We start from the raw sequence: 26,639 nt of genomic DNA, 5'->3' as shown, positions 1-26,639 counted from the left end.
TTGATGATATCTTTGGAATCTGGACAGGTTCCGAATCCACATTCAACAATTTCTTCAAATACCTCAACAACATTGATCCGCGAATCCAGTTCACGAGTGAGATATCTAAAGATATGATTACTTTCCTTGATGTTGCAATACAAAAGAAAAATAGCGGCTACAGTACTACTCTATTCCGCAAAACTACCGACCGTAACAATTTGTTACATCGTCTCAGTTTCCATCAGCCAAGCCTCTTGGGAAATCTCCCATACAGTCAACTCTTGAGAGTGAAAAAGATTGTGAGTGACCCAGGAGAATGTCTAGCCCAACAAATTGAAATGAAGGACAAATTCCTGGCACGTGGTTACAAACAAGCAGAAGTAGATCTAGCATCTGAGAAAGTGAACGTTTTAAATCGTGAGACCTTGTTGACTAATGTCACTAAATCCAAACGGGAACTCAATACACCGGTCTATGTCTCAAAATATTCCATTCAAAGTAATAAAATCAAGAATTCCATTAAGAAACATTGGGGTATTTTCAAGGACGATGTGAGAGTTCAGAAACTATTTGACCAAGTACCAGTATTTGCCTATCAGAGAAGTAGGAATCTTCGTGACGAACTGGTCCGCACTAGACCTCCCTTAAAAGAACCTAGCACCCAGCGGACAGGCACATACCCCTGCCTACATTGTGCAAACTGTAAAATGGTGATCAAAGGAAACATTGTGTACCATCCCAGTACAGGCAACAAGATTTTTTTGAAGTGTTTCGGTACTTGTGATAGTGTGAACATAATATATGGAATTAAGTGCCCATGCGGGAAATACTACGTTGGCCAATCCACGAGAGCTGCTAAAGTACGATGGAATGAGCACCGCTCATGCATTCGGAATTCGAACCTAAATTCAGCAGTGGCCAGACACTGGAATGAGAAACGACATAGTTTGACACAAATCAAGTTCTTGATTCTGGAAGTCCTGACCAAGGTTAATCCTCATGAAGATTTGAGTCTTCGCCTTAACCAAAGAGAAACATTTTGGATCGATAAACTTGGGAGTCTGTATCCCAATGGTCTCAACGATGAGATTAACTATCACTGCTATATTTAATGTTTTAACTTGCAATATATTTGTTACCATTGGCACGCACAGGTTACCTTGTCGAGGTATCTTTCCACTCTCTTGATAAGGTATAGCATAGTTTATCACATCAAGTTTACTTGTCCTTGCTACATAACTGTGTCCCAGGGTGATACTTCTCCGTACACCGTTAACATGGTTTATCATATTTAGTCTACTTTTCCTAGTCACATGATTTTGCCTCAGGATGGTACTTTTTTGTACCATTGTTCACAGTCCTGTTACATGCTATATATGTGTACAAGCGTAGACACACATGGTTATTATTATCGTTCCACCTATATTTCACTGATGAAATACATTATGGTTTACCCCAACCGGTCTGCTAATCCCGGTCACTCGACTGGGACCCAAGGTGGGGCCACCCGGCTCCACCACTTGCAGATCGTTCTATAAATTTTTATGTTTTTCTTAATGTTCATCATGTTATTATATACATTTATCAGTTTAGAAATTTTAGGTATTTTTTAGTGTTTATAAGAACTTTTATTTAGGAGTTACAGTTTTGTGCAACACTTAGTCAATTTGATGAATTAAGATTACTTTTCTCATTTACAGGCTATGTTTGGTTTACAATGTGGCTTTCACGTGGAGATGATAATAGTATTTTTTCTATGTTTATGTTATGCATAAATTTCTACATTTTTTTCTTTTAGTATTCATGGTTTAGCCCACACAGCCTCCTTAATTTCTTTTTTTGCATTACTGATGCCCCTAACGGCAGTTTGCTGCCTCTTGAATTGCATGCCGCATTGCGCGGGGTTTCCTAGCGAGTTGCGGTCACGTGTTTATTTTATTCACCGTTTCCATACCAACGGTTTCAGTCAGCGATGCACTACTGCTCGCTGCGTTCACCGCCGACACCATTCTGTGAACCTAGGTAACCAAACTTCTTGTGGCTTGATCCACTTCGTTTACTTATCTCCCTTAACTGCACCCACTAAAGTTGGTTTCGTTTTACAGAACGTATACTGGATACTCTCCAGCACCCGATCGTTTTCCTTGTGAAAAATACGTCAGAAATTGCTCTTTACTTTTTCAGCGCGCCTGACTCCATTTTTTAAAGCAAGGTAAATTCCTTTCCTTTTGAGCACATGATAATAATTGAATAGTTGCCACCATGATTTTTGTACTGATCTCTATTTTTTCTATTGTTTTTTACATATTACTCTTTGACTTGAATTCTCCTATTGGGGTATGTAACCATTATTTATTTATGTGCTTTGTATTTTGTTGTGTATTTGTTTGATCATATTGTTTTGCATACATTTATATATGTTTTTGTTAATGTTACTGTTTTCTAACAACACAGACTTGCCCTGATGAAGGAGCTTATACTCCGAAATGCATTGGCATCTTAAGTCGACTCTTATAACGAAATATGTCAGCTGCGCCCTCACTAAGATTTGATTAGTGATTTTTCTTTTGATTCTTTTCATAAAAGGAATATATACATTACAAAAGTAAAGTCTTGGAACTTATTTCTTATGAATAATACCAACACCATTTAGAACTGTTTTTTCAAACAAAATTACCCAGTTAGGGTACAAACGGAGAGCGGTTGTGTGACTAGGTTTCTTATCTAGTGGAATGCAGTCAATGCCACTAGGTAATGACTGCATTCTGGTTGGCTGAAAGGTCAATAATGATCTCCATGAGGTCATAGATGCTTCTCATGTTTTCTGTCTATAGTGTTAGACGTTTTGAAAATATAATCCCAGATGTGACTTCCTTTTTCATTGAAGTCATTTTCCACTGTGTTTATGTGTGTGTTGCAATGGTCCAATGTCATGCATTTTGCCTGCAACAAGCCACTTTGCTATCTTTTTAATTAAAGGGATATTTAAAGTCACCCAAATCTATCATTTTAAATGCAGCGCATAAACACAGCGCAGGCGGCCCTGTACACCATGTTCTGCGGGGAGGCGTTTCGGCCTGTCCAGCTTCCAAAATAAATGATTTATTTCTGAAGTCCAAGTGCACACACTGCCACTTCAGAAAGAAACGTTCTGGGTCCCTGGTGCCGCGGGATGGAGGCCTCCCACGCCCTCTGCTCCACTGCACAAGCCAGGAACCAGTCCAGCCCAAACTGCTAGGTCACATCCCTTCTGCACGAGACCACAAACATCCCAGACATGTTTCAGCCTTGTTGGGCGTCATCAGTCTTGAGTAGCTTGGGTCTCTATGCCCGGCAGACTCGGGACCCACTCGGGGTGACTTTAGCAAAACAGAAAGGTGATGGCTGGAAGGTTTTGAATTAATCATAACCACGGGCAACACTCTGGGCAACCCTCCAGACCATCCTTTTTTCAGCCTGCCAAGCCATTACAGAAGGGGAAAAAACATATGCAAATCAGGCTTGGTCCTACCCCAAAAGGGGCGGTCCAGCCCGAACTGCTAGGTCACATCCCTTCTGCACGAGACCACAAGCATCCCTAGACATGTTTCAGCCTTGTTGGGCATCATCAGTGAGGAGTAGCTTGGGTCTCTAGGCAGACTGTAATGGCTATGCACAAAGCAAACACGAATAAGGTCTTCTATTGGAATACTTGATTATATTGGGGTAGCCATAACGGATTGTATGGTCAGAGCAGCTTGAACATTTTTATATACTGGCATATACTGTGGGCAAAGACATCATGAAAATCCACTGGGAAATGCTGGTGAATTGTATATATTGGGATTTTGGATTGGAGTTACACTACAAAACAAATTCCAAACTGTCTGGCTTTTTACCCAATTTTTCACAGAAATTGTGCTGTATAATGCACCATTTTAACCCATTATTCAAAATATGTTCCTGGGGTGGGATAACCCACCCTGAACTTGTTTGTTTGTTTGTTTATTTGTAATGCGCACCAGACCCAGAGGTATCAGGGTCCAGCAGATACAAGAATGCTTTCGGCTTGAGGTTACATGGTTACATAGACAGCAAGCAAAGTTATACAGGAGAAGTTACAGAATTACATACAAATACAAAAAAAGAAAGGGATTGCAGAGTTTACATATATCATTCAGTTCAGGTGTATGTGTCCAATAAATAGAGGCGAAGGGAATAATCATCACATTGATACATAGGTTACAAATTAAAGTACATCATAAAAATAAACTTCTGTGTTTTCTATTTACAGAAGAGTTGAGAAGGTGGTGAGAGGAAGAGATGTCGGTCTAGTAGACCGATTAGTGGTTGTTTTCTCAGAGCCATTTCAAAGTGTTATGTTTGAATTTCTGAACGGTTTGGTCTGCTCTTAGGAAGGGGGGGAGTTCCAAAGTTGAGCTGCTTCGACTGGGAAGCTGCTTCCTGCAGCTTTAGTCAATTTAAATCTAGGTACAATGAGGGGGTTAGTGTTAGCAGTCCTGGTGGGACGGCTGGAGATTTTTCTGTTGAATTTCTCAATAAGGTACCTAGGAGCTGTGTTGTTCAGGAACTTGTGGATTAACAAGAGGGTTTTAAATGTGATTTTGTCACTGGTGGTCAGCCATTTGTTTTGTCTCCTTATATCTGAAATCGTTTCTCTTCTAGCAATACCTTGTGCTGCTCTCAAGGCATTATTCTGTAGGATTTGGATCCTGTTAACGATATACTTGCTCGCACCCAGGTAAAAGGCATTACAGTAGTCCAATCTGGACAGAATTAAAGCTCAGGCTAGAGTGGTGCAGCTAATCTTAGAGAGAAATGGTTTACCTGCTCTGATCAGCTTGCATGTGTAAGCTAAGGCGGATGCCATGGCGTTGACCTGTTTAGCAAGTGTGAGGGTGGAGTTAAGGTAGAAACCAAGGGTTTTTACCTCTTTGGCAACTTTAATGATATTGTCATCAATATTAAATGAGGTGTATTTACAGCCAAGTTTATTAAGGTTGGAAGCAGTCCCTAAAACGATGAGCTCAGTTTTGTCATCATTTAGGCATAGTGCATGGACAGCCATCCATGCCTGGATGATGATATAGATTTTATTTACCAAGGCCAAATCCTTGTCATAATCCCCGGTAAGTGCTATGAGAATCTGGGTGTCATCTACATAGTTAGTGTAGGTGACACCAAGATGGTCCAGATTATCGAAAAGGGGCTTAGTAAATATGTTTTACAATGTGGGTGGGACACAGGATCCCTGTGGCCCCCCCACATGTAATGGGAATAGGATCTGCTGCTGGGGAGAAGACCCTCATAGTCCTATTGCTTAGAAAGAACTGAATCCAAGCTATAGCCTCATGAGAGAAGTGGGCTGCGGAGTCAAGGTGATTGCATAGGACTCTGTGATCCACCAAATCAAAGGTGGCCAAAAGATCCAATAAAAGAAGCAGGACTGTGGTCCTCCCTATCCCTGAGTTGGTCAATCTGTGCTTTGAGGTCGATCAGCACCATTTCAGTGCCATGTTGGGGCATGAAGCCAGATTGGCGAACTCCCAGGAGATTATTGGACTTTAAGTATTCCTGTATCTGGAGATAAGCCACCCGTTCCAAGAATTTGAGTAAAAAGGGTACTGTTGTGATCGGCCTATAATTCGTGGGTATGGTGGGATCAAGAGATTGTTTTTTGAGAAATGGTAGGACCCAAGACTCCTTTAGGTTGTTGGGGATAGTACCAGTGGTGAAGGAGGCATTGATTATCTTAGTTATGAAGGGATAGAGGTCTCTCGCTGCATCCTTAATATTTTGGGGTGAGCATTTATCTCCTTGACAGTTTGATGGTTTTAGGGTAAGGACCATTTTTTCAACCTCTAAAATTTAAACTTTCCTGAAGTTGAAGCGTTGTTCTGGTTTGTTAGGATGGGAAGGTGTATTGGCCGGTCTATTGGTGTTGGGAATATTTGCCATTTTGTTGGCGATTTTAGCCTGGAGTGACATAACTTTGTTGTTTAAGGCTTGCTGGATATTAGAGCACCAGAGTTTGTCTTTCACACAGTTGTCTGGTACTGGAATCAGTGTTTCTAGCTCTTTTAGGATTACAAAGCGTTCCTTTGAACTTGAGTTGGCTTGGAGGATCCTGTTGTTGTACGTTTCCTTTTTCGTAAGTATTATTTCTTTCTTGTAATGGGACAAGATGTTGGTGAGGTTAGATTCGTTTACGTCAGAGGGTAGGTGTCTCCAAGTGGCTTCAAATTTTCTTTTCTTCGCTCTTAGAGTTTTGAGGTATGGCGTGAACCACGAGTTTAGGTGATCTCTAGGTTTGCTTTTTCTCATTTTTAGGGGTGCAATGGTATCTAGAGCTTTGGTCATAGCTTTATTTAGTAGACGGGTCAGTGGTATCTGGCAATGAGTTAAAGGACGGTAGCAGTAGGGGTATGAGCTTGTCAGCCGTGATATTCTTTTTATTCCTAGTTTGGATAGGAGGGGCAACTGGGTTATTTTTAGGTGACAGCGTTTTGACTGCTATTGTGAATGCTAAGAAGTGGTGAACCATCCATAGCTGGGAGGTGATGGCGGTGATTGAGGCATTACAGTTAAAGTCTGCTACCCAATCTAGGGTTCTCCCTTTGATGTGGCTGGGTAGAGACACTCATTGGATGAGGCCAAGTTCCTTCAGCACATTGGAGATAGCTAAGGCTTGCTGGTCTTTAGGGTCATTGAATCCCAAGTTGAGGAGGGTTTTTTAGATTATCAGATAAGATGGTGGAAATATCTTCCTCGAATGCGCCGATGGGACCTGGAGGTCTGTATAATAGGTGAATTGTGAGCGTTTGTGAGTCAGATATAGGTATTTTCGGTGTAAGTGATTCACAAGACTTGACGTCGAAAGAGGGGGCTAGTTTTATGTTGAGGTTGTGAAGAGGAAAAATGGGACGATCCCTTCACCCGATTCTCGTCCAGACCATGGCCTATGAAGTCACAACCTAAGCACCCACTGCGGGAGGAGTTCGACCCGCTCACTGCCGCCCCAGACGTCAAGATCCACCGTGGCCATGCCCCGCACACCCAGGCCAGCTGGCCGTCATCCCAACCTCGGGCTGGGACCTCGGGTGGAGCTGACACCGTCCATATGGACCAACTCGATTAGACACCACCCACCAACATCGCCATCGTTAGAGATGCCATGACGACATAGCCAGCGGACAAGAACACACGTGCCACCAAGCACATGGATCAGACACACACCAATCTACAGGAAGAACATACTCAGTGCTATGACGTAGAGGACCACTCACACTCACATATGCATCGTTGTTATTATTCACATAGGCCAACTACAGCACCGCAGAAAGGCAAGACGCCAGAAGAGCTTGTGTATATGCCTGCAGACGGTTCCTCACTACTAAAACCATGAAGATGTAGCCCTGTATATGGACTAGTGCATAAGAACCCATGTCGCCCCTCGCGACCCCCTGTATTATGGACTGTATACCGGCACCCATGAGCTAGACCAAAGTAGGCCACAAACCAGAGTCCCCAGGCCGGAGCAGCTCAAACGAAGCTGCAAGATGCTGATCCTGCAGAACGAACCCTGACGAGAGCCCCACAGCCAAGGCCACGAAGTTGCAACTTACACACCGTGCTTCCTGCGCCAATGTTACACCTGCTACTGAAGCGCTCCTCAGAGCCGAAACACAAATCAAATACCCGTAATTCTGCTCCAGCCACAGTCTCCCAACACGTGACCAGGCCGACATGATAATATGCCAAGCCCCAAGGACCAGAGAAGCTTGGGAGTCTCACGTCTGGGACACAGACTGCAACAACGAAGTAACAAGTTGGACACCGACAGCGGTGGGAAAGGGACACCCAACAGCCAGTAGTCAGACCTGTCCATTGTCCACCACTGACACATAGTCATACATTGTAGTCAACACAAAGTACACCGCGAGCTGGGAACAGCGATGGTCCTAGGCTTGGGGGCTCACGGGTGAACCAATCAGAATACGAGGGGCTAACCACTGACGCCACTATAGTTTAGCCAATCACTAATTTCCCCCTTGTAGCAACTATTAGGGATGACCCAAGCGTACCACCTGACCCCTTCTCTACCATTAACCTTTTCTTCTATATGGGTCCATACTGACCCTACCACTCGGGGAGCCAACCCGAGATAGCAATAGGTTTAGGGGCTAGTTTTCCCAGGTGATGCACGTAGTTGTGTCATCCAGCTAGAAAAAGGGCCTGTGAGCCCACCACGAATTAGACGTTTTCCTGGGGGGTACCTGTGATCCGAGAACCTGTCCCTGTCTGTTTTGTGCAATAAACAGCAGTAACTCTTTTGCTCTTATGTGTGCCTCATACTCCTTTGGGACGTGGGAGGAGTTGGGGCCTCCCCAACCCCGGAGGTCCGCGGACAGCCCTGCCGACCGCCGGGAAATTACCCCGACATGTTGGAGGCACTGCTGAGATTGTCCACAGCAAGGCCGCTTGCGTCAAGGTGGCCCGGCAATGCAGCCCCCACTGCCATTGCCCCCTTTGGAGCACTGTAGGACCATCGCGGAACTGCGAGACGACCGGACATCGCAATCCGGAGATTGGCCGTCGGGAGCCGACTTCAGAAGTATCCCGCCCGCGGTTGGCGAGTGTCCAGATGTGGTCCAGACGAGGGGAGGCAGCGAGCCGATTGGAAGGGGTGCCCGCAGTCGAGCAGGACTGGCAAGCAAGAGCCCGATGTGAGTATTGCACACACAACCAGCAGTGTAATGTTGTGCGGGTGGCGGGAGGAATTGTAACTAGGGTGGCGGGTGGTTTTTGCAGTGTGTTAAGAAAAGATTTTGATCATTGAGCGGTGATCGATGTGTAAGGTGTAGTGGGGACCGGAACTAAGGCTGTCCCCTCTAGTGTTACGGGGCAAGTTGGATGGGGCTTCGAGCACCCACGTGTGACTGATGAATCGCGCTGATTGGTCTAGATCGCGGACACCTGTATAAGGGGGTGTGGCATTCCTATAAGTTGGCATTGTAGAACAATGAATAGATGAGGATTCCTATTGATTGAGCGTTTCAGCTTGGTGAATAGATGACGTATTCCTGCAGGAGGTAGCTAGATTGTTTCTCGGTGCGGAAGATAATTGGCTGCTTAAGTTCTCCTGGTGAGAGAGCGTATCACATGCGAGGCGACGCAGCGGGTGCAGCTAATTGTAATAACTAAGTGATTAATGAATACTCCACTCCAGGCGTGGTGGGAAGACAGCTGTGGGGATTGTGGGGAATAACATTGTCAACACTAGCGCGCATTGTTTCGTTGTAATTGTACGTACCGGTAACCCATTGTAGTTGTTGGTGACGTCACCCATAGGGCTTGCATAGGATACTGCGGTCTTCTTCAAACGTGATCTGAACAGAGACACGCAGTAAAGGATGGGTGAAGGGGAAGAGGCGTCCACGCACGGAAAACGCCGGCACGTCCTCAATCAAAGGGGTCGCACTGAGAGGTGGTGCGACCAGTGGGAGGGGGAAGAGAAGGGCATACACTGTGCAGGCGGTGAGGTCAGAGAGGAAGGAGGAGGAGTTAGAAGTACGTTGCAGGTGTGCCGAGTAGCAGCGGCACTGGAAAGGCGGGGCAGCTCAAAAGAATGGCGTGTGGGGCGCAAACCCGCAGAGGGCTTCACGCCCAGAAGTCCGAAGTCAGAAGTCCCCAAACTACGGGGCCAGGTAACGGCGGTATTGAAAAATAGAAAATGTCAAAATGTCTATGTATTACAGGGCAGGGGCAGGGTACAGAGCCAGCACATTAACTACACCATTACAGCATATCTGTGCAACACTAACACAGCACAGAGATAAAATAGTAAAGTACAATGTTGAATGGACTCAAGGGATGGATAACGGAATTAGGATACCATGGCCGTCCAACGGCAGCTTTGACAGGTGAGTACACAGACATAGGGCCTCATTACGACCCAGGCGGTAAGTTACCGCCTGGGCCGTGACTTTACCACCATGGCGTAAACTATGTTTACGCCATGGTGGTTGGCGGACTTACCGCCCCATTCCGACCTTGGCGGGGCGGTAAGTCCCCAATCCCCATTTACCCTTCCCCATTCCCATTTTTGCCCCATAGGGCATAATGGGAGTGGGGAAGACGTTAATTACGCCACTGTAAATTACGGTGGCGTAATTAACTCCATGGTCCCTTAGCGCCATGGATTTTAACACCTGCTAAAAGCAGGTGTTAAATCCGCCATGGCGCTAAGGGACCTCATACTCAGGCGGTAAGGGTCGGCGCTGTTTACGGCGCCGTAAACCCCTTACCGCCTGAGTTGTAATGAGGGCCATAGACTTGGAAACTGTAACAATGAGGGGAAAACACCTAAGCACAAAGTTGCCATTCTCAGACGGGTCTTGCAGTGAGGAGGAAGAGGGATCTTGCAGAGAACGGAATGAAGGAAGTGGGGAGGGGCTAAGTAAATTATACATAACACGCACAGACTGTGGGTCATCATGGGAGTGTAAGACACAAGAAGAAGGAAAGACAGGAAGGGAGGGCAAAAGGCAACAAAGAGAAGGGACACAACGACCACTGACACCACCAGCACAATGCACACCATATGTTAATAGGCTTAGAGACCTCCCAGGGCGCAGAATGGAGGGATCAGCCACCCCACACAACAAGGATCAGATGGGTCAGCGGAGGGGACCTAAAGGCATAGGAGATACTCGGCTTATACAACACATTACTGACGTTCTTGACACATTTTCTGACATGGAAGAGGAGAGCGAATACACGCACACATCGCCACACAGACGCATGCCAGGGGAGATAAAAGAATACACACAAATGCATTACTAAAGAGAGGAGGGGCAAGGCCACAATATGTCCCATGGAAACATGCAGACAAGGAAAACATTAAATGTAGACTACCATCCTTGAGCGGAGGGGCAGGGAAATGGATATGTGAAATGGAAAAGCAAACTGCAGGACAAAAGCTAGCAGTGGGTGATGTCAAGGGGTTGTTAATTTCCATATTGGGTGACGCAGCAGATGACATTTGGAAGAGGGCAGGATTCCCAGGGATGACAATCATTGACACGTCGCATGATGGGGCGCCATTTGCAAATTGTAGACAGGCGCTGAGGGTACAATATCCAGACACTTCAAACATAGGGGCAATAATGTCACACAAAATGCGTGAGAATGAGGACCCTGTTGATTACATCCCGGAAATTCAAGAGAAGTGGCGCCTGGAAACGCAGGAACCGTGGGTCAAAACACTAGCAATATTTTACCACATACTAATACAGGGACTCCCAGAACCAGTACAAAGGCAGTTAAAAAAATTGGTAGGAATGGAAGCAAAAGCATGGCCAGAGATACAGCTAACAATAATACACCATTGTAGGCTGTGGCAAGAAAAGATGAAACAGAAAGAGGAAGACAGACAGGCAGAGGAGGCAAAACTGGTCCAAAAGAAACTGTCAAAATATGCCATGCAAGGTGCGCTAATAACAAGCCCCACCCAGGTGAAAGCAGTACCAGCCACACAACTACCAGCCACTACACAGCAACCGCAACAACTAGCAGCATCACCACAGCAAGCACAGATTACAATACAACAACTGCCACCACCACCTCCATACACAGCCCAACACACATATGGTCCTCTGGTGGGGGGTGGATACACGCAAGTAGGAAATGGCTACACAAACAACTACAGGGGCAGGGGTGTGTCAGCAAGGGGGAGGGGATTTGGACGAGCAGCACCACAGCAAGGAGGAGGGTTCCGAGGGTACAACCAATATGGACAGCAGGGGTACTCAGACAACATTGGAGGATACCCATGGCAAGCACGAGAGCCGCCAACGTGCTGGACATGTGGACTAGTAGGACACGTATCATCCACATGCAGGGCAAGACCGGCACAAGCAGGATGGGGAGAGCAAGGGGAACAAGGCTACAATGGGGGACACCAATACTATCAACAGCCACAACCACAACAAATGACAGAAACACAAGCGCCATAAGAAGTGCCGCCACAACAGCAGCAGCAAACATACACGAAACCCCCTGCACAACAAATGCAGTACCAACCAGCACAGCAACAAGCACAACAGCAAATGGCGACGGCACAACAACAACATGTCCAGACAGTACAACAGCTCACACAAATACAGGACAATAAACAACTACCCACAGACACACCAATACAACAGACACTACTGGGACGGTGACAATACTGGGTCACAACCCATACACAGGGAACAGACAATCACTATACCCCCAATAGGACAGCCCACAGACGTACTTGTTGTGTCCCATCCTGTCGGTAACACCTAACCCTGCGGAGGAACCTCGCATAAAGGTGGTGATGGGTGACAAAACATTTTCTTTCTTAGTTGATAGAGGGGCCACTAGGTCCTGTATTAGGGAAGGGAAGTTCAACTTGTCAGGAGAGGTCACGCACACTCAAAGATTCTCTGGGGCTCGAGGATTGGTTCCTTTTACTGATAACATCTCCTTATCCGTTAGGGATCGCGACCTTTCTCTACCAATGTTGTATTAAAAACAATCACCAGTAAATATACTTGTGCGAGACATCATGAGCAGACTGAACATGACTATATCCTTCACTGACAAGAGAATAGTGTGCTCCGCACCAGGCATACACATGCTCACCGCATGACACATACGGTGGCAAAACGGTGGCAAGGGCAGAACCAGTGGGCGGAGACCTCTTCCAATATGGGATAGCCATGTCAATAGCATGGCTACCAGGAATTGAGGGCAAGGTGTGGAGGAGGCCAGCAGCATACCTTTTCAGGCCAGAAACACCCACTAGTGAGGAGGAAGGGGCAATAATATCAGTGGACATCGAGAGTATTGTTGCAACCAGAGACTACATTGCAGTTCACGCCCAGGATGGGGAAGGGAAAGCATGGTGAGCAGTAATAGCATTAGCTCAAGGATGCAGGCTGACGCAGGTGTCAGATGAGGAGCTGTTCTCAGACGAAGTAGGAGATGGTGTTCCAGATGAACGTCTATGTTTAGTTGAGGGTGACCTACAAGGAGGTAACGCAGAAAATGGCAATGGTACTAGAAGCGCCCATCCCTACCCAAACACCTTTCTACGAGGAAGACTTAGCAGCTGAACCCGCCTCTCTATGGACTACTAGTCCTTATGACGTGGGTTGCATAAAAAGCATTGGAGGAGTACAAATAAAACTAAAGAAAGGTGCAATGCTACCCAGGGTGATACAGTACCCACTATCTAAGGAAGCTGATGAGGGTATCTACGAAACAATAACTTCCCTAGTGGATAGAGGAATAGTGGTACCATCAGAATCAACGTACAACACTGCAGTGTATCCTGTGTGCAAGGCAAAGGGAGGATCTTGGCGTTTCATACAAGATTTGAGGCTTCTTAACCACATTGTGGAGGCAGAGTACCCGATAGCAGCTAACCCAGCCACCATACTGTGCGGGATACCAGCAGAGGCATCACGATTCACAGTGATCGACCTCAAAAATGCATTTTTCTTGATACCACTGCACCCTTAATCACAAGATTTAACAAGTTTCACAACACAAAGTGGAAACACACTAGACTACCCCAAGGATACTGTGAGTCAGCATCCATCTTTAACAGAGTAATACAAATGGACCTAGGAAACATAGAGATGGAAAGCATGGTGCTGCAGTATGTAGATGATATCATCTGCAGCACCACTGAGGAAAAGTGCAGGAGGGACTCTATAAAGATGCTCACAGTACTGGCTGAGAAAGGATACAAGTTTGACAAGGGGAAATTGCAGTACTGTCAAGAACAAGTACTTTATATCGGGCAGATCATTTCATAAAAGGGAACAAGCAATACAGAATACCCCAGAGCCGCAGACAGTAAGGGAATTGCAGCAATTTCTTGGTCTATGCAACTACTGTAGAGCATGGGTCTTTGATTGCAGCTCATACATAGGACCACTTCTAGAGGGCCCACAGAGGGGGGAAAGGAAGTTGGGGTGACATGAGAAATGACAGATGCATTCAATGAGCTCAAACACGCCATTTCAAGTACCCATAATTATGAAGAGGAATTCTACATCTTCTCACATTGTGATAGTGCAGTAATGAAAGCAGTATTAACACAAAAGACAAGCATGGGACACAAACCAGTGGCATTTTACAGTGGCCATTTGGATCCTGTAATGATGGGACACTTCCCATGCGAACAAAGCCTAGCTGCAGCAGTTTTTGCAGTAGAAAAATCCTCCTCAATCACCACGGGATGGTCCACCAGACTGTATGTGGAACACGCCCTCTTTGCAATTTTAAACAAGCCAAATCCACACTGACTACCCAAAGAGCAACAGGGTATGAGATTATCCTGTCTAGACCCGAGCTGAAAATTGTAAGGTGCAGTAATGTCAATCCAGTACGATTTATAGCAGAGGAAGTGGAAAATGGAGAGTATGCACACGACTGTGCACATGCGATTGAATTCTACTCATGTACCAGAAAAGGAGAAGAGAATGCCCTAGAGGGGGGGTAAGATAATGTACATTGATAGGTCATCAACTATTGATCAAAGTGATGGAATAAGAAGGACAGGAGCAGCAATAGTGCGATTGAGGGAAAACTGGATTTACATACCAGTAAAATGTGTCAAATTACCACAGCACTATTCAGCGCAAGCAGCAGAGCTAGTAGCACTTATTCTGGCCTTAGAAGAAAGCAATGAGAAACGAGTAACTATATACTCTGACAGTGATTATGTTACGTCAACAGTACATTCAAGATTAATAAAGTAGCAAAGAAGAGGATTCAGAAGAGCAGATGGTACTCCCGTACAACATGCTCTCCTACTGGGTGAACTAATAGAAGTAATAAATTACCCAGCAGAGGTAGCTCTGGTGAATTGTCCGGCACACACTAATGGTGACGATCCAATATCAAGAGGTAACGAAACAGCAGACACACATGCAAAATATGCTGCGTACTTTGGTGAGACATGGAACCTCCCAGAAAAACAAAAAGATAAGAGGGCGTAAGACGGATGTTAATGAAGGATGGGTACACACATATCCCAGAGACACAGATTATGGAGCTGCAGGCAGCAGCACCAATGGCAGAAAAGGAACTGTGGGTCAAAAGAGGATGCACCATGTTCCCCATAGATGCACTATGGTGACAGAATAATACAGGGAAAGTTGTGATGCCCCTGGCCCTACTGAAAACAGCTCTGGCCCAACTACACCATCCCACACACACAGGGAAAGAAGTAATTGCAGCACGAATAAAAGAATCATGGTTCTGCCCCGAGCTAAACTCACACGTTGCAGATTTCATTAGTAATTGCCTCACATGTCAGGAATACACGGCCGGTCACACGCTGCAAGTGATCAAAATTACAATACCCCAGCCTGAAGACCCCTTTATGCACCTACACATTGACTACATCGACATGATCAACGTATGTCAAGGATACAGATACATGATTGTAGTAGTGTTCCCATTTGCAAGGTGGATCGAGGCAGTCTGTGCTCTAATGCAAATGCATTCAGAGCAGCTAAATTCTTGGTAAGGGAGGTGTCCCCGAGGTGGGGAGTTTGCGAAGTACTGAGGTCAGACAATGGTCCTCACTTTGCCAATGAGTCATTCAAGCATGTAACTGCCCTCCTAGAAATAAAGCATACATTTGCCTGTGCATATCACCCACAAGCTAATGGTGTCTGTGAATGCCTCAACGGTCTCCTAAAAGAGGAAATAGCAAAGATACAGCAGACAACCAAAAAGAGTTGGCTGTACTGCCTCCCTCTGGCCCTTTTTGAGTTAGGAAATAGACCAGGGTCGGACCACCACCTCACACCCCATGAGGTGGTGACCGGACGCCAGATGTACCTCCCACTCACACCACCATCAAGGGCAATGAGTGATTGTAATAATACAAGTACTGTTTTTGGTGAAGAAAGGCACAAGTATGTCTCTTCCTTGGTTACTAGTGCTGCTTTCATCTCTCAACAGATCCAACGGACACAGGGCGGGTCAAAGAACAACCAACAAGGAGAAGCAACCAACGAGGAACAGGAACTGACTGCACAGTGGACAGTGAAAGAAGGAGATTAAGTTCTCCTAAAGAACTATCGCAGAAAGTGGAACGCCCCTAGATTTACAGGGCCCCATATAGTGCAGAAAGTAGCCCCTAGAGCTGTAAAACTGCATGATAAGGACGTGTGTACACACATTCATGACATCAAGCCCTACAAAGCACAGACCTGCCCTCACCTCAGAGAAGGGGCCAATGTTTCAGCAACGCCAACTGACAACGACGACACAGCACAAGCGCCAGAGACTCCAAAAGACACAAACAATCAGCCACCCATAGCCCACGCCATGATCACAAAATCCCAGACAAAAAAAAAGTTTAGCTAAAATTAACACTCATCAGCCACCAGTTAATCAAGAACTTTGTCAAAGGAATCTGAAATATACACCACACTGTGTAAACACGTGCATGCTCTCTTCTCTTTTTGTCTCGCACATGCAGGTATTGCGCAATGTTATTGTATATGTTAGTGGATGACAAAGAATATACGCCATTGCCCAGGGGCAAATGCTGCCCACAGATGATATCCCAGAAGCTTGAGAATACGCATGTATAATAACGCATTTTTCATGCTAATAGTATGCTCGTTTCCACACCTCCATACAGCATTACCTGCCTTAAGAGATAGGACGGTAAGGAAAGCATGGGAACAGCTTTTCGCCTGGGCATTGAACAACCACTTGATACGCAGGGCTTGAATAAAAAGTACTAACAGTAATAACGCACATTTTGAGAGATTTTCAGGCGGCCACCTATATCGTCTAAAGTAAAGTAGCTGCAGGACCGCAGCAAAGGTAAGAGGAAAATGCCAGTGGTAATAGCAACTGTAATAAAGATGATAGGGATATTTTTCACCACTGGTCTGATTATTGCCGCTGTCTGGCAGGCCTACTATGCTTTTTATGTCATGGCACTTCCTACTACTAACATTTCCTCTACCATGGCTGCAAGGAGAACGGTGTCAGGTGGTACAAGTAGCACGGGGTCCAAAATAAGGAGGGATAAATGTAGTGTTTCTATCGATGCACATGGGGTGGACACATCTCAGAGAATCAGCACACGTCTCCAACAACATGTGGTACAAGCACATGTCCAAAATTGGTAAGGACACGACAAAGGACAACTGCTATGTGTGCTTGTTGATCCCATATGCCATGAGCGCCTCAAGAACATTCGTGGCAACTGAAGTACCAGCAACAACTGCAGAATGCCTGTTATATTTAGCTTTGTTTCAAACACAAGGACGATTTCAAGGGAAAAGAGCAACACTTAGATGGAAATCAAGGTCGACATACCCCTACGAAGACAACTTCATCAAAACACTACCAATGTTTGACAATCCTGGCAGCTGACCAAAGGACTCCAGCACATAACAGATGGACCAGACAAAGGAGAAACAAAAGAGGTTACACTGAGCTACCTACCACGTGAGTGGAGCGCAAGAGAGATTGGAGGTGAACCAGGGTGCTGGCAAAAGCCACTAATACTAATATATATCAAAGAATATACGAAGAACGGATGGGTGGATGGAGTTGTGGGAAGTAAACCCTTGACATTGGCAAAATCATCAGTGATGACAGTGCAAGAAGAAAACGACAAATGCTACAAGGAATGGACAAAGAGTGCAGCATTGGTAACATAGCTAAATAAAGAGGTGGAACCCATAACAATAATTCCCCTTACACCACCCACACTGTTACCAGCATGATGGAGAAATTGATGTTGGAACAAATGAAGGATGCAAGGGAACGATCAAGCTTCCTGAGGGGGGTGCAGGAACAGCAGTTCCTGCACCCCCCAGGCCCAATAGTAGGCCCCATAGTAGCAACGCCACTATTGGGCCTGCGGAGCCAAAGCATACAACAGCTTGCCTACGTTGTGGAATGGAGTGTGCACTATGGTACACATCAACGTGCCATCACTAGTAGTACCACAAAAGCACATCAACATGGAGAACTTCCCGAAAATGGAGGAAGGGAACAAAAGGAAAAAAGAGATCCCTGAAGGTGATAGGACTTCACAGGGCGACACTGCACACTTATCCAGAGTAAAAAGACAAGGAGAACCACTGACAGGAAATTACCTGTGGGGAAAGTCAGAAACAGCCCTGAGTGACATTCCACCAGCACATAGGCTATTTAGCAGAACGGCTATGTTCTTTTCCTCCATCGTACATCCAGGTATATAGGCGTATGCAAATGCAAAATGGCTACAAATAACAAGATGGGAGCTAATGGTGACGATTAATTCCACAGTTAACAAATTCAACGCGATAAAGGAAGAATTAAGAGCAATCAGAATGGTGGCCCTACAGAACAGAATTTTGTGGTCGACAAGTCGACCAGAGGGGGGACTGAAGAGGGAAAATGGGATGAGCCCTTCCCCCGATTCTCGTCCAGACCATGGCCTATGATGTCACGACCTAAGCACCCACCACGGGAGGAGTTTGACCCGCTCACTGCCGCCCCAGACGTCAAGATCCACCGTGGCCACGCCCCCCAGCTGCCCGTCATCCCAACCTCGGGCTAGTACCTCGGGTGGAGCGGACACCGACAATATGGACCAACTCGATTAGACACCACCCACCAATATTGCCATTGTTAGAGATGCCATGACGACATAGCCAGCGGACAAGAACACACGTGCCACCAAGCACATGGATCAGACACACACCAATCCACACGAAGAACATACTCAGTGCTATGACGTAGAGGACCACTCACACTCAGATATGCATCGTTGTTATTTTTCACATAGGCCAACTACAGCACCGCAGAAACGCAAGACGCCAGAAGAGCTCGTGTATATGCTTGCAGACACTTCCTCGCTACTAAAACCATGAAGATATAGCCCTGTATATGGATTGGTGCATAAAAACCCATGTCACCCCTCGCGACCCCCTGTGTTATGGACTGTATACCGCCACCCATGAGCTAGGTCAAAGTAGGCCGCAAACCAGAGTCCCCAGGCCGGAGCAGCTCAGACGAAGCTGCAAGATGCTGATCCTGCAGAACAAACCCTGACGAGAGCCCCACAGCCAAGGCCACGAAGTTGCAACTTACACGCTGCGCTTCCCAAGCCAAGGTTACACCTGCTACTGCTAAACGCTCCTCAGAGCCGAAACAAAAATCAAATACCCGTAATTCTGCTCCAGCCACGGTCTCCCAACACGTGACCAGGCCGACCTGATATGATGCCAAGCCCCAAAGACCAGAGAAGCTCTGGGGTCTCACGTCTGGGACACAGACTGCAACAACGAAGTGACAAGTTGGACACCGACAGCGGTGGGAAAAGGACACCCAACAGCCAGTAGTCCGACCTGTCCATTGTCCACCACTGACATTTAGTCATACATTGTTGCCAGCACCAGGTACACCGCGAGCCGGGAACAGCGATAGTCCCAGGCTTGGGGGCTCACGGGTGAACCAATCAGAATACGAGGGGCTAACCACTGACACCACTATAGTTTAGCCAATCAGTAATTTCCCCCTTGTAACAATTCTCATGTAGAAACTATTAGGGACGACCCAAGCGTACCACCTGACCCCTTCTCTACCAATAACCTTTTCTTCTAAACGGGTCCATGCTGACCCTACCACTCGGGGAGCCAACCCGCGATAGCGTTAGGTTTAGGGGCTAGTTTTCCCAGGTGACGCACATAGTCGTGTCATCCAGCTAGAAAAAGGACCTGCGAGCCCACCACGAATGAGACGTTTTCTTGGGGACCTGTGATCCGAGAACCTGTCCCTGCAATAATCAGCAGTAACTATTTTGCTCTTGTGTGTGCCTCATACTCCTTTGGGACACGGGAGGAGTTGGGGCCTCCCCAACCCTGGAGATCCACGGATGGCCCTGCCGACCCCCGGGAAATTACCCCGACATTTGGATTTGGCTATGATGGCTATGCCTCCACCAAGAGCAACCCTATCTGCTCTGAGAATAGAGTAGTTATTGGGCACTGCGATCATGAGGGCAGGACCTGCTGCTGCATGTAGCCATGTTTCTGCTATGGCTAGAAAGTTGTAGTCTTCTGCCCTGATTAGATCAGCCTTCTCGATGGCATTCGCCACTAGTGATCTGGTGTTAATTAAGGCACCCTTGAGGTCTGGGACGAGGTTTTTTAGCGATAGGTTAGATGAGCTGCACTTACTTGCTTCTTCATCAAGAGTTGCAGAGGGAAGTTTACTCTTTTGTTTTTATGTGGTCAGAACAGCCATTTTAGGTGTCGGTAAAATGGTAACAGGATTACGAATAGAGTTGTCTTTAGGCAGGCAGTGTAGACATACTTTACTTTGTTCTATATAGGTCTTAGTGGCTGGTGGTTGGTGAAGTCTAGTTAGCCTGGATCGAAGCCTGTTGTTTCTGATTATTGTGTGGCAAGGTGTGTTGGTTTTGGGTAAGCCCAAGGTGGGATGATAGTTACCGGGCAATTGTTGGTTGAGGTTACTGAAAAGGTGGTGATCAGTTTGAAATTTCTCGTCTGGTATGAACTTTTCAGGCACTGTAGTGGATATGCCATACTGGGCATTCCCGTTTAGATGTGGTAAAAGAGGGGTAAATGTGTCACTCGTGGTTGTTGGCATGATATACATCATGGATTGGTAGGATGCTAGAGTGGTAATGTGACCAGTAGTGCTGGTCTGTTGACCCAATATTAGTAAGGCACACGTTAGGAGCAGTTGCAGGACAGTAGAGGCGTGCATTGTGTGCTAGTGGTCAATAAGTGTGTAGTGTATCCACATCTAGGAGACTATGCTATACTGCTTGGCTCCCGCTCCCTTGCTACGCTCGCTTGTTCTGGCATCTTAATGAGAAATGTTAACACATTCACCATCCGCCACTGGGTAGATGGCTGGTGGGTGAATGGATAGGAGTGTGTGCATGTAAAGGTGAGGCGCAGCAAAGGGGCATTGAAGCATTGACGTTTTCTTGCATGTTTAACTGTTATCTTTCTGCAAAGCCAACCGGATGAATGTTATTACATGGAGGAGGGCTTAGGGCGGGGGATTTATAGCGTAATGGGGCAGGCAGACTGGACATTTTCTTTCTGGAGCATGGCATTTTGTACCTGGTTTGACAGGCATTTGTGTGCAGCCAGTCAGGCAATTTCATACTTTGCCATGACATTTTTTCTGGGCATTTATGATAAAGCAAGGGTGGTATGTGTTATTAGGCGGCTAGAATGGCCTTTTAATGCCGATAGTCTAGCTATTTCTTACAGTGGTATGGCATTTTTCTTCTGGGCATCTATGGTAAAGTATCTCACACTGGAGGGTGCTTCCGGACTCTGGGGAAAACTGGGGAAAACAATAAGTACGCAGAAGAATCATTTTGAGCTGTCTACTAGTTAAGAAAATTCCTATCCAATGTGGCTTACCTCACAGAGGTTATACCCATGCAACCCTAATATCGACCAAATCATAGCCAACTCATTTGTTCTTAAATCACTCAAATGCACAGTTAATGTACAGTAGAATTATTTTTAAATATATGTATCGTCTCATGTATAAATCGAAAACAACACAATAATAATGCCATCACAATTATTTGCGACTTGTACAAAGAAGGATGCAGACATTTTACCAAGCTAAACAGTGAAAAGCATGGCAAAAAAGGAGCCAAACTAACTAAAAACAAAATATGGAATAGTCATACATGAAAGAAGTGGGGCAGACCCTAGGTGGTCCCTGTGATAAATAACAGAGACCAACTAATCCTATTCTAAAGGGGCCCCAACAGTCAGGGTCTAAGAATGACAACAAAATTAGAGAATGAGGACAAGAAAGGGGACCACAGATTGCTAGACCAATCATATGTTTGGGTGGATGGAATTAATGTCGGACTTCTTCAGGATCAACATGGAATGACCTGCAATCAAACAGAACAAAATGACACACTAGGACATATCTAGAACATATAGAATAAATGTTGCAAGAAAAAACACCACCATTTTGTGAATAGGCCAAATGACCACTCATCAAAAGCTAAAAACATCACCTGCCGAGGTATAAACAGGACTTGTGCCTAGTATTACGTGAATTTAAAACATGCTATCACAAAAGAACTAAATCGGATGAGGTCCCACCCTGTGATGGAGGTCATCTAACTAATAAAAACAGAAGGTAGACCTAATTTACCCTGCCTCCTAGCTAGGAGGGGGAAGTCATGCACAGTATGTTTCCTGCTAAGAGGTAAACACGCAATCATACCCAAAGAAACTAGTGGCACTGTAACAAAGAACACAGTGGAACACTGTTATATTACTACTAAGCCATCCTCGGCCTGATATCGATGTATATAAAAATAACAAACCGAGATCACCAAAATGGTCACAAGTACGGGCTGGAAGCCCTTAGAAGTGCTGCTCGAGTTAACGGTAAAGATGTATGCTCCATTGCTATATGGCCTGGCTCTGTCTAAAAGCAAATGCAAAATAATGTTTATAATCATCAGCAAAAATGCCATTTGAAAGATGTGCTGAAGACGCACTGCACTTCACTAATGTGTACCTGAAACCACAAACATGGACTGTTGATTGAGCAGAGGTGAAGGCTGTTTTAGCAACAAAGGCTGCTGCTGTGTATGGAGTAGTCTGGCAATGCCGGGTCTGGCTCACCAGACTACTAATGAGCCATGGATACGTGACCAAGATCACGTGACTACATGCATATGTGAGAGATTATCTGAAGACTGAGGGCTATAGCAAGCGCCATTATTATGTGGACATTAAGGTGGATAAGTAACCGTCCTAATGCGCTTCCTGTGGCCATTTATAAATTCATCGGGTATCCACAACAGTGCCGCTCATGTATAAAGTATATTATTAGAACCTTGCTGTCAAGACCTCAAGAATGTCCGCGAGAGAAGGGAAACACTGGGTCAATAAGCATGAAACTGAACCCTGAAAAAAAAAGAAAAAGAAAAAAAAGAAACTGAACCCTGATACACCAATTGCTCTGCTGCCGCACAACAAATGTTTAACATAGGAAAATGTCAATGAAGGCAAAGGGAAAATGGGAAGGAGTATACGGAGATGTTTAAATAGGTGGAATTAAAGATTTGTGGAGGCCCCTGACATGTGTGATAATGCAATGTATCCAGCATGTGTCCTTACTCAATAGAGCCTGATCATCATGTGTGTTGTGCATGCACGGTGGTCTAGACCGGCACAGAGTGAGGCACAACCTAGGCTTTGTTGCAGAGCTTGGAGGGAAACCTCAGCATGGCTCCCAGGAGGGCCCCACATTTTGTGTTTTGCAACTGTATATGAAGTACCTCGACTGCGTAGTACAACAGCAAACACTGCAAGGACATTTCTGTTTTTACATTGAGTTAACTTGTTTTGGTGCCAGTATGCACAGGGTTCTACAACCTTTTGCTCGCCAGAGTTTTGAACTCCAACTCCCATCAACTCAAGCCATCATAGTCAATAGTGAAGGATCATGGCAGCCTTAATCCAAAACATACGGAGAACCTCAGGTTACACACCCCTGAGCTGTGCACTATCATTGCACAACGTTTTCTGATCTTTACATACAAAACCTTTGGAGTGCAAAAAAAGACAATAAAACACGACAAATCTTAAAAATAAAGAATGAAGCCATTTGCTTAACATAGGCAAAATGAATGCACTCATCTTTGAAATATTAACATCATAGAAATTGCTCTAAGCAAATAATGTTTCTGTCTTTTTCATTGTACCTAATGGTGTTGATAGTTTTATCAGCGTATTGGTTTGATATTAGGTCAATGTAAGCAAACTACTGCTGAAACAGTTCCAGCAAACTATATTATTTATGCAATAAAATATAGGCATAGTGTTACTTTCTCCCCTGGGTGCATACGACCAACAATGATTCTTTAACAAGAGACATGGAGAATACACTAATCAACTTACACACTAAGGCAGCTGGTCTTGTCATTTTGCAAACAATCCTGGTGTTTTCATACGACGCTGGCTCGAAATCGCAAGCCGACGAAATTGAAATAAGGCAGAGTGGCCAGATGACTGCAAATGAAACCATATTGGAAGGCTCTGTGTGAAAAATGAAGTAATTCGCCAGTATATCCACTCCGGTTCAGATTGAGCCGCTATAGCAATGACGGCTCCGCAGCTTCGGTCCATCAAGGGTATTCTACAAAGAAAAGACAGGATGTGACCTACTTCCCGTGTAAAGAAAATAGGCATTCCCTAATCTGTGATTTAACTTCCTCAGTTGTGTCCTCACATGACTCCTCAGTAGTACAGCCACAAAGTTCATGCACCATAGCACTTCCTTCGCTGACTAAAGAGGACTGTAAGGGTTCTTCACATGATCTACAATCATGTCCCCTGAATCCAAGCCAGATACCTGCAACACAAACGCGCATCTTCCAGTAGTAAGTACGACTGAGTTTACAGTGCATTTTAAGATCTCTTGTTATGAAGCCCCCTAAATATGCCCTCCATATCTACTGATGACCCCTCATAGTAGTGCTCCACGACAATGCCATGGCCCTTTTCGAAGTTGACAGTCACCTCAGCAGCCCATGACCTATCATACCAACAAAGTATCCCCTGCCCCCAAATCAGAAGTAGACGACAAGAGGGGGGGTGGTCTAGCATCGTGTGAGATGGTCGCATAAAATTGCGCTCCAGCTCTGCCAGCTATTTAGTCAATGTTTTGTTTATGTGTTACACCTAATAGCCGTATTCTTTCTTACCTTTTATTCTGCAATCCTCAGCAGCACTCTTGGATGTTTCTGCAGCTTTGGGGGGTGTCAGAAGGAGGCTTGCAGTAAGGTCCTGTGATATGAGAGCCGAAGTTCCTGTCAGCTGTTCCGACTCGGAAGCAACGTGTGGTGCACTGTGCTTTGAGAAGCCGTTTTTCCTCATGACACCTGCTTTTCATCGAAAGAAAAGCCTGAAATGAGGAGTAATAGGGAAAAGGCACTGTTTTCAAAATATTACCATCATGATCTTAAAAACCTGGAACATTACTTAAGGCTCAAATGCAGATTGCTGAGACAAATGTAAATGCCTACCAAGGCTAACTTAATGCCAATGAGGATAATTTCCTGAGGTTCCAGCACTGATTACAGGATTTAAAATATTATGGAAGCAATAAAGAGTTGGTCTACAAATACCGTATTCTTCTATGTACTGAATTACATGTGTACACTCTGGCACCCATAAAGGATGATACCATAAAGAAAAAGTAGCATACTCATAATGGCTCATATTACATGCATTGTAGATGGCCCTTAGCATAACTAAATGCTGACATAGAGTGCTTGTTATAATTACATTTTTGGTGACATTTCATAGGAAATAAAGCGGCTCGATAGCAACGTATTGAGGCTTCAAACTGATTGCGTATGTTCTGAGCCAATTAATCCTGCGCTTATGTTTATGGTATTAACTTTTAAGCCATTAAGGACTGTATAAGGTGGTAAATCATGGCATCTTCAAATAAAAGGGACAAGCCAAAGAGAATGCTCCTTCACCGCCTAATCCTTTCAAACGTCAAAAAGGTGACTGAGCCACGCCAAAGGAAGATAGTCTGCATCCAGCCATGCTAACCATTCTAGTGGAAATAAGGGACCTGAAACCCTTCATGGAGGCCACTAATGCCAAATTACAACAGCTATATGATCAACAGTCTACTTTTGAATCGAGGATGGTGGAAGTGGAGCGACGAGTAAGTGATGCAGAAGATATACCCAGCATAGTGGCATAGTGGCAACATTGGAAACCACAGTCAAACCTTTGCAAAAGCAATCCGAGAACCTTGAAAACAGAAGCAGAAGAAATAATCTTTGTGTTGTGGGCCTTCCAGATAGCATTGAAAAAGATAACCCTATAATGTTCCTTACGAGTATGCTCCCAAAGCTCCTGGATCCTCCCGCTTCATTACAAGCAAATATTCAGAGGGCGCACCATGTGGGTCCTATCAATATAGGGCATGGTACAAATGACTCTTCCAGAACTCTGATCTTTCCTGTTCTGGATTACACACATATTCATCTCATAATGAACAAGGTGAAACAAATCAAGCAACTCTTATAGGATGGCAGAAGGATATATATATATATATATATATATATATATATATATATATATATATATATATATATATATATGTAGATATATATATATCAAGATGCTTCTAATGCAACTGCTGCAAGAAGGTATTCACATTTAGACCAGCTCTTAGACAAACATAAGATAAGGCATCATTCATCCAGGAATCCTCAAAGTCACCCTCAAAGGTCACACTGCTTCTTTTGAGAACCCAACATATCTTACACACTTCATTCAAGCACAAAGAATGGAGGAAATGGATAAGCCGAGACCTAATCCCCAAGAAGTTTATTAGGATTTAAGGATATACAATGTAATGATTTACCACTTATGTCTGCCAGAGTGGATGTGGGGTTGGCCTTCTCTCATTAGGCTCTCCACCACTGCTATATTATGTTCGGCATGAATTTGTGTGGCTGTCCCCTATTAGCCATGTTGTCACTTATAGTTGAAAATCGCTTTTCTTTATGTATGAATTTCATGCTGACACTGTTTGTCTTT

The 26,639-nt window shown here is 45.1% G+C and overlaps 1 protein-coding gene across 1 annotated transcript in view; it reads right to left on the bottom strand.

The window, feature by feature from the left end:
* The window catches only part of LOC138449659 (cholesteryl ester transfer protein-like), a 330,995-nt gene that overhangs the window by 265,781 nt on the left and 38,575 nt on the right, over nt 1-26,639 (bottom strand). Inside the window, exons 2-3 of the mRNA XM_069604786.1 lie at nt 24,779-24,955; nt 23,973-24,210 (exon numbers count right to left, since the gene is read on the bottom strand). Coding sequence (XP_069460887.1) covers nt 23,973-24,099 — 127 coding nt within the window. The 5' untranslated portion in view covers nt 24,100-24,210; nt 24,779-24,955. The remainder of the gene's footprint in view (nt 1-23,972; nt 24,211-24,778; nt 24,956-26,639) is intronic.

The sequence above is a fragment of the Ambystoma mexicanum genome, chromosome 1p (genome assembly GCF_040938575.1).
Source record: "Ambystoma mexicanum isolate Mex_15411 chromosome 1p, UKY_AmexF1_1, whole genome shotgun sequence".
In the NCBI taxonomy this organism is placed as follows: Eukaryota; Metazoa; Chordata; class Amphibia; order Caudata; family Ambystomatidae; genus Ambystoma; species Ambystoma mexicanum.
The sequence above is the reverse complement of the archived record's forward strand: the minus strand, read 5'-3'. Positions and strand labels throughout refer to the sequence as shown.